The following is a 9,548-nucleotide window of genomic DNA, read 5'->3' as shown; positions in this document are numbered from 1 at the left end:
GTAATACCTCAGATACCGGTGATATGTTCTAGGTGAGGCGATTGAATCGGCGAGGCTGTGTCGGACCTTGGACAACCTAATTATGAGAACCTGTCGCAACAGCATGCCGAGAAGAATTCTGTAAAGATTATCAATAAATAGTCAATGAATGTACAAAGTTGCCGGTAGAGTCTCCGCTTGGCGAGTATATAGCGTGCGAAGACGTCGCAAATGAAACTCGGTTGTTGCCAAGTTTTTACAAGTACTCTTGCAGTACATACGTCACTTGGTTCGTTCCAATTCGAGAGTTTTCCTCATAAAAACGTGTCATATTGTTTGGTAACAAGCACTTATTGCAAGTTCAACTTGTTCAGGAAAAATACGTCAATGCTCGGTCGGTTGACTAGCAATTTGAAACCACTCACAGACATATATCATTCTCATTTATATATTCGCTCTCTTTTAACACCGATAAAATTTCCCTCAAGAAGGAAACTTACAGATCCTTAATGTTTGAACGGTGCTGTCTGTGAAAACACACGCCTCATCAGATGTTGATTTTGGGTAACGCATAAATATTATTGGTTTTAAATTATACTTATATACAGGTTTACAAGCAAGCATATTTGTCTATATGATGTGTGAAATTCAGTTTACGATACTTTAACAAAATAAGATTTGCGTTTTACGACATAATTATAATAAGACTATATAGCAAGTCATTACTACCTAAGGAATAGCACTCCATTTCTATATACGCATTCCAACAACAAATAGAAACGCGTAGAACCTTTCCAGACATCTTATTAGCGAACACGAAATTAGATTCATGTGTGACCATTCCATGCACTTCGATGATTCGTTGGATCTGTGATCCAGTCTTAGTATTTATTAGTGATCCCATTGATGACTTTACCGATTTCTCTTCCATGGATTTCGAAATACTTTCACTTAAAATTTGATGAAATCCGTCATATTGGGTAAATATGTTTCCCTCCTGGGTTGTGTACATATATGGATATCCTGATGTTTTTTGAAGGTTTGTACACAAGTATAGTTTTGGGTCATTGGGTGAGAAATAGTCACTTATTCGTGTAGACAAAAATGATGAGTCATTTCGGTCTAAATGGGTAGACGACAGTGGTATAATATTCTTGTATGTTTGCATGGTGACAATCGATAGTAATTTAGCTTGTAGTATTAAATAAAGCTTTGCAGTATTAAATACTTACGTGGTGTGCCAACAAGCTAAATTACTGACAGTGCATGGTATAGTCCAAAAATTTACCGCGTTAAATTATCTTATTAACAGGCGCCATTGCATGGTTAAACCTGGTTTTTACTCGAAACAAAATCATTAAAGTATAGAAATGACCAACGCAAAACAATACAAAGGAAATGAAATAAATGAATTAAATTCGATTGTTTGATGTTGCAGTTATGCTTATCGCTATGCCAAAGTGTTTTCCTGCTAGGCTTTATGGATTTGCAAAGAATACTTTTTCAAATGTTGTTAACACTGAATTTCAAAAAAGTTAGACAAGTCATTTGTATTTACGTACTTGCCGAAGAAAAACATTAATGTTCTCATGAAACGCTAAATGTTCCATGTTAAAAAATATTATTTTTATTCAACATTGGAAGCTGATCACGTTTTCGTAATTTGAAACGCATGCGCATTGTTCCGATTTGAAACGAGGCCAATTTGCCGTCGGAGTCTAATTAATAGGGAGGTTAAGATCTACTTCCACTACCAGTACCGATACGAAAATACATGACGTATTACAGTTTGGCAGCGCGGAAATTTTAAAGCGTTAAGATTGTGACTTCCGTAAGAAGTAAATAAACATGACGGAGTATAGCGGCTATATTCACATCAAAAACTCTAATTACAATCTTTAAGTCTCGCCAAACAAAGCAGAAACATTATACAACTAAAAACTAAATAATATTATTAGAAAACTACTGCAGAAAATGACAATAATACAGTAAATATAATTCGGTACTTAGCCTACCTATCCACTTCCATTTTCAGCCCCAAAACCGTACTCGCGACTTCCAGTGTTGTCACATTTTGGACGATTGTTACGTCTGCGCATGCGCGTGACTGATTATTGGTATCGGTACTCGTAGCGGAAGTCGATCTTAACCTCCCTAATATCATAACCAGGATAAGGATTTATATGTCTCGTCATAAAAATTTGATTGATGATTCAAAAGGAACGTTTCCAATTGATTTGCCACTTTGCTCAAATTTCCATGGAACTACTGTCGATATTTAAGAGCCTTAATCTTAAATTTTTTATTTAGTCTAGCGAAAAGTAATGCTGAATTATTATCGCACCTGCATGCTATAACGTCAGTGTTTTGAAGATAAAGGTCCTCATTTCCGTAACCAAGACGATTTTGTTTGAATGTTTACAAAGAATTTGAATCAACAATAGTAACAGTAATAGTAATATATAAAACTGTTACACTCGGAAATAAAAATTAAAGCTAATCTCAACTAATTCCTAACTTCGCAACTTTCTGAAGCCACGGTTCAGTCAGAGAGGTTTACTGTTAACTGTTACTACGACGTTTATTGAATTATTGTAAATAATGATATCAGACCAAGCATTGTGCGTCAACAACATTATTCCTGCAAAATAGTAGTTTGTTGGACACTTTTATTTTCAAACAGTCTAGACACGAATTATAATTTCAATCACCGTCAATCAATTTTTTCCCGTTTTCACGTATTTATAGCCGTTACAAATGCAAAGTATTAACTTTCCACTTGTTTATAGACGCTTTGAGTCTACAATTTATGTCAGTTACCAGTATACTGGCCTGAGAAAATCAAAAAACATGTCTGATAAGTGATAAATAGAAATACGTTGATCCACAACGCCTTCAGGAAAAAAAAAGCTAATTCATAAGCTGACCGAACTCCGAAGTAACAGTGCTGAATGTTATATATCTCTTCAGTGAGCGACTACATGTAGACTTTTATTAGTATACAGCACACACGAGATATTTAATATAGATCCAGACTGTTTCATATCATCAATGAACATTGCACTCGACATTGACATTTTCAAGTACATAATCGTGACACAATACATGAGCGAGAATTTTAATTAAAAGTCATGCATAACAATTTCTCGCCAAAGGCTATATAGGTTCATTGAAACGGATTTGAGGGCGCCATGAATCGAAACAACAGAGCCTGAGGCGAATTTATAAAATGTTTGTAGGACCAACTATAAAATATTTGCCTTTCCAATTCTTATATTATGCCCAGCATCACAATTGACAAGTTTATATAAGTGGAAGATGCTTCAAATTTACCATAAAGATGATGAGTATATATATTGTATGCTTTTGAACAATGGAAGTTCTCAAAAGCTCCATGAATCATAAATGTTGTTTATGCAGATATTGCACATATACATGTCACAAGACAAAATTAAAAGAATCTAGCAGATGAAATTAAACTGGTTCAACGTTTGTTGTTTTAAAATAATGAAAAATAGCTAATGCAATAAAGGATTCGTAGAATCTTTTCTGCCCGCAAACAGAGTTTAAATTCGCTGCCATTTTTATGAAAGACGTTATTTGACTAAAAACTATTTCAAAGGTCTGTGTGATAAATAGAAGCTGAGTTTCAAAATCCAAGTGTTATGCTCACAATGTGCTTCCGTTTGACTACACACATAGTCAAATATTGATATTTGAAGTATTTCTAGTCTTCTACAGATAAACTTTCGTGTTCGTCGATAAAAGCTGAAAACCTCCTAATGAAACATCCAGTTAGGTTTCAATGAATACGTTTCAGGCTTTCAGGTATGCTGATTTCAGACACACCAAGTGCTTATACAGACAGTCAGACAGTATGTCCTGCAGTCGCTCAGTGTAGGTTAATTGCAGAAAACCGCTTATTTATACAAAGACGACAGGAAGTTCAGACATTAGCCAGAACACAGGAGGATATTGTCGACCACCATGGATGTTTTGGATTTCTTCTTCATGTAGTCCAAACAGAACTACACCGCAGTTTTTATCATAGAACATCACCACCTCCTCTGCAACCCGGCCGGGTGTTTTCTTTTCCAACTAATTTAGGCCAAGAGGAATATTCGTAATGTGGAATTACTACCTTTTTGGAGGTTCATCCCAGGAAGCACACTCAAAACGTGAACTCCCTTGTTCGTTTGAACTTTGAAATTCCTTCAAAAGGTTGAATATTAAATTCCTGACAGATCATAATCTCGATTATCTTCTACATATTTACGACAACAGGGGGTACATATGACCCTATTTATCATTTCCCGCTAAAATACATTTTTGATTTCCATGTTTTTCTTAAGCCCAAAATCACCCATATATATTAAATATTCCTACTTGATTTTTCCTACGTTTAGCGAGATTTCAGTCGAAAATTTTTTCGTCGCAAACGACTGAGTGCGGAAAAAAAGTAAGTCCGACTAACCCCCTTAAATTCATTTTGAATAACGTCAATTATTTCAGCAATTTGACACCGAACTTAATGAATTATTAAAGACAGTTGCCATAACAACAGCCGGCAGGGCATAGCTTGGGAGTTTTTAAATTAGGCGTCCAAGAGAAGTCGGGACTCTGGTCGCCAGAGTTTTGATAAATGCTCACTGATTGCCTGATCTCCACGACCATGTAATTTCTTCTTGCTTTGTGTGGAAAAATGTACGGAATACCGACCAATATTTAAGATCCGCCTGAGAGATCCTAAAGAACAGATCCAGAAAAAATTATTAGAATTGTTCTGGAGCTAGGTTTCTTCACGACATGCCTGCAGACGTGGAAATTGTTCGTAGAATATTATGATATCTTGACAATAAACGACGATAAAGCCTTTTCCCAAGCGGAATGCGAATTCCCAACATGGGGTTTCCAAACTGTCGCGCTACAAATGAAACCATCGGGTCGAGTCATTGTTGACAACTCACATGCTCCTTGGCAATTGCCGTGGCCCGATGGATAATGTCATGACCCAAATGCTGCCGCAAATGCTGCCACGATCAAATCCTGCTGGATACAACGAATTTAGGTTTTGTTGATTTGTTTTACAATGTGAAATTGACACGACTTTAACATCTCTTATCTCTAAGGATGATCTAAACCAGTATTATGAACTTGATCCACGCGAGAATCCAGATCTTCCGCGTTTTATTACGTCCCTATTCAAATTAGGAAATGTTTATATTGCTACGCTGTATTAATACTCGCCCCCAAGAACACATTAGGCGCGGAAGAATATAACCAACGATAAATTCGAGGGAATTTTCCTGCGACAGTGCGACTCTGCTGTGAGTTGGAATCAGTAATAAGATAAGTTGATAGTGTGGAATAGCCCGTAGAGTCTATGCTCTGAGTGGAAGGATATGGTTTGGAGGCAATGTCTCGCGTGTAATCGTAAGGTAAGTTTCGAGTGAAATGGCAGTTCTACTAATAAGATATAGGATTGTATTTTAGTAATATGGATTTACTGTACACTCGACGTAAATCAATAGGGGTAGTATATAGATGATATTTAAGTGATGAAGAAGTGATTTCGAGACGACAAGTCGAGGGAAGGAGGGGAATTACGGTTGGACAAGAACAACACATGACAAAAGAGAGATACGTTTGAGTTTGAGATCAATTTGAACCAGAATGAAGGGTGTATAGATTAAAATTTCTGGCGTGTTAAGGCAGATAACATGTAGTGAGCAGATTCTTGATCTTTAATGGGTTAAGTAATTCTCATGCACTAAATGATATGGAGATATATACAAGAGGTATACGTACACGTTATGATAGGAGAAGAATACACAGGTAGGAGTTTATCGATTGCATGAAATGCATAAAAAGAAAGTCCTGTGGAGTTGCTACGTAGAGAGTAGAAACCTCTGGTAAGGGAAAGCAAACCGAATGTGGGGTATAGCTGGTTTGGTAGAAGGTAACTCGCACTTGAATAGGTTGGAAATATTTGTAAAATTGTGACTTGAAGAAACAGAAACCATGTCGAGATTAGGGAACAGAAAAAACAAACGAGCAATGTTACATAACAGGAAAGATGTACGCGGGAGGAAGTACAACTGGCAAGTCATCGCTAAAATTCGTTCAATAACTGGGAGTACATGAAAATTACGAGCAAACTTCTTGTCCTGGTGAATGGAGAGTTGGTGGAGTGACGATAAAAGATTGAAATGAATTTAAGTACAAGGAGTAGGCAGTAATGAAGCCATGTGGGAGTGAAAGCTATAGTTGGCAGGCGAATGAAAAGAATAGGCCTGTGAGTGATTAAAACGCGGTATTTTGGGATACGTGGTGACACGTTAATTGTCTGAAAGCCGGTGTATACATTATATTATACACATATCAACGTGACAAATGTCGTAAATGCTTCGAACAGCTCTTATAGTTGCTTACGTTACCCATAGGGATTATGGTTTGAGCGTTTATCTTGCCTTTATCTGAAGATATCGTACCCTCAGCAGGTTGAAGACATTGTTTCATTGGCGCGATATTGTTGGAAATGATGTCACCTCGCTTTTTAGCTTTTAACATAATGAAAATATGATCTGACACGATATAATGCATGGTACTAAGCTAATGATCTCCAAGAATTTACGCAATCAAACCAAACACAGATTATTTCATTTTGGTGTGTATACAAGTCGTTTCCATATAGTAGTTAGCTATAATTTCAAACATAACATAGTCATAAAGGGCCGTTGCTCGTTTCTGAACTACACAGGTATCTTCTGAAAACCTACTGATGCTTGCGGACGTACCACTAACTATTATATATCGTGTCAAATAACGTCTTTATGTTGTCTGCCACGTTTGGTCAGAAGCAAACAACAGGAGCCTATCTACATATTGAATTGTTCTAAAGTTTATGTATACACATGCATTTCTACAGGTCCCCGGCTCGAAGAAGGCTTGTGAATGTGGTCACGTGTTCACAGAAACGAAGATGATAGGTCGCAAGCGATATTCTGGTTTGTATTACGATAAGTTTAGAAAGCGTCGCTGCTGAGTCAACCCACATTACACAATCATTCCCTTGTAGTGTGAACTTAATACAATCTATCAATGGGAAAACCCAAATAACCATATGACGAGGAAGAAAAGTTGACTCAATACTAATTTGTGTTTCACTCGCGTTTCACTTCACGATACGGCTCTAACGTAGAGTTGAAACGCCTTAGATAAACAAAAAAATTATGCAAATGATATAACTGAGTTCTTGCAACAAATCATGCCTTGATTTTCCCACGCTTTTAAACAGATGAAGTCATCTTTCTACATCAAACTAGGAACCCGGTAGCTATAGAGTATTCAAATATTTCTGATCCAGTGAAAATGATATCGTTTGTATTTTCAGGTTATCGTGCAATGCTGTGTTCAAGAAACGACCCAAGAAGGAAAACGTTGAAAAGGAAAAATATGCAACCAACCTTGATGTTGCGAGATAGCAAAAAGGTGAACTTATATCTTTACCAATTTTTACAAAACGCCAATCGAGTGTTAGTAATGGAGAAAAACTGTAGTTTCTCGTTGGTTTATATAAGCTATTGTTTCTGTCTACAGTACAAATATATAAATATATCATATTGATGAATATTTCAGTTACTGCACGATTCGATGTTATTAAAGAGTATGAAAGGGAAACCAAAATCGGCATGTAGTTTTCGTTTAAATCTGAAACTATATATAGAAGTGCTCGTTTGAGGTGAAATATCGGCTTATACCGATTCGATATGATTCGATATTACTAAAATCGCAGAGCTAAAGTCGCATAAAACTCAAAGTACTGAACACCGCACTGAACACCGTTTGAAAAGTCGTTAAATATTTTGTCATGAATAACTCTGTTCAGGGGCTGATGATATGAAGACCTTTTAGCCCATTTAGAAGTTTTTCGACCCTGGAAGAAAAAATCAATTAGAAAATGTTTGTACCGACCTGTAGTGCTTTTACATGCAGCCTCATAAAGGTTCTGACTAAAGTATTACATTTAGTATATTCAATACCTATATAAAACCTAAACAAATTCCGAGGCTGGTTATATCTCGTTTGTTTTAACTTAACCCGTGTCGCAGACAAGTATATCTGAGTATAGTTGTAAAACAATGTCCTCGACAATGTCGGTCCGGTCAACCGCAAGTTAAAACGCATGCAACACTGGCTGATCCCCAGCGTAATCAGCCTCTAACTTCTCGATTTTTTTTATCCAGCGTCTATCTGGAAGTCCAAAGACAAAACGAAAACCATCGATGACAGCTTTCGGCGAGGGAAGTGCGACGAAAGGGACGCAAAAAATAAACCCAAGCGATCGTTACATTATGAACTTTGATTCTCCGGAACTTATCGAGAAACTTCACGATGCTCTGAGCGATATCAACAAGAAGCTAGCAAAACAAAGCCTACTGTGGATGGTTTTGAAATCGTCGAAATGCTGAATGAAAAATGTGAATACTTATCCAATATACTTATATCTTTAGTATATTCCAAGTAGGTTGTACACGTATATGCCTTAATGACTCAAAAAAAGCAAATCTTAGTCCGAGAACATGCATTTCGGTCAAGCCACTGATGAAGAAAGCAGAAAGGAAACAGTCGATGAAAAGTCGTGCCATGTTGTTGAATTGAACCCATCTTACATGCGGGACTGAAGACCGGAATGAGATAGCGTAGCAGAAGTTAGTGCAAAGAGCAGGTTGAACAGGTCAATATAGATGGGTGATTGTATTTGAATATATTTATTTTAATATAAAAATGATACATAGCGAATTGTATATATAATAGCTGTAATTAAATATATAGCGCGAGTGTAAAAAGCAATAAGCGTGTGTAAGAAAACAGTAATATCAATAAACAAGGATGAAATTGATCGGGAAAAAATGTGTAGATGTCAAATCGAACGGTAACGAAATCAGATCAAGAAGACAAGGTAGCATTCTGTCAGGTCATATTACAAATCTTAAAAACTTGGAGGGTTCTCCTTTCCCAAGGATTGAAGTTCTTTGGCTCGGTCTTAGGATGAGTAAACGAACGGGTCAAACACGAGAAGTTTAATTAAAGTTTTGCTACGGTGACCCCGTAGCATCTGAGAGGAATGCCAGCTTAGCGAAATTTAATTCCGTCGTACCGGACCACTTTCATACCAAATCAGATTTACATATTTTTTCATGCAAGTCCAGTTGGCCTCGTTTTCGAAGCGGAAACTGAACGAAATATAACGACTGAAGGCGAAGTAGAAAGAAGCCAACCAGGTTTATTAAAATGCCTATATGAACGACGTGTAAATCGTTTCTGTGTCAAATTGGTTTATGATCGTACTGCTTGGAAATTAATACGCATCAGCATAACCGCACGTAACCACAGCAACGGTGCTTTGCGTTGACGTTGACAAGTAAACCCATACTAGGCCATAGCAACTATATTATAAGTATTGTTTATAAATTTTAAGTCCTTATTTCAAACTGAGATAAGCCATAAGTGTTAGAGGACGATTCGGGCACTGGAAATATATTTGGACACAGTCTGTGGTCTTAGCA

The 9,548-nt window shown here is 36.9% G+C and overlaps 1 protein-coding gene across 2 annotated transcripts; it reads left to right on the top strand.

Moving 5' to 3' along the window:
• Positions 1 to 4,767: 4,767 nt before the first annotated feature.
• LOC114520944 (UPF0547 protein C16orf87 homolog) lies at positions 4,768 to 8,904 on the top strand. Of its 2 annotated transcripts, none has more exons than XM_028541294.1 (4): positions 4,768 to 5,417; positions 6,908 to 6,986; positions 7,373 to 7,470; positions 8,226 to 8,903. In XM_028541294.1, exons 1-4 carry the CDS (start codon positions 5,382 to 5,384, stop codon positions 8,448 to 8,450), a joined length of 438 nt encoding a protein of 145 aa, XP_028397095.1. In that variant the 5' UTR covers positions 4,768 to 5,381; the 3' UTR covers positions 8,451 to 8,903. The 2 variants fall into 2 exon arrangements, with proteins under 2 accessions (XP_028397095.1, XP_028397094.1); XM_028541293.1 differs by lacking the exon at positions 4,768 to 5,417 and adding an exon at positions 5,480 to 6,274 and having other exon boundaries at positions 8,226 to 8,904.
• The last annotated feature ends 644 nt before the right edge of the window (positions 8,905 to 9,548 follow it).

Source organism: Dendronephthya gigantea, unplaced genomic scaffold (assembly GCF_004324835.1).
Source record: "Dendronephthya gigantea isolate DGI-Jeju-01 unplaced genomic scaffold, DenGig_1.0 000018F, whole genome shotgun sequence".
NCBI lineage: Eukaryota > Metazoa > Cnidaria > Anthozoa > Malacalcyonacea > Nephtheidae > Dendronephthya > Dendronephthya gigantea.
Note: the sequence above shows the minus strand (reverse complement) of the source record. Positions and strands in the feature narration are given on the sequence as shown.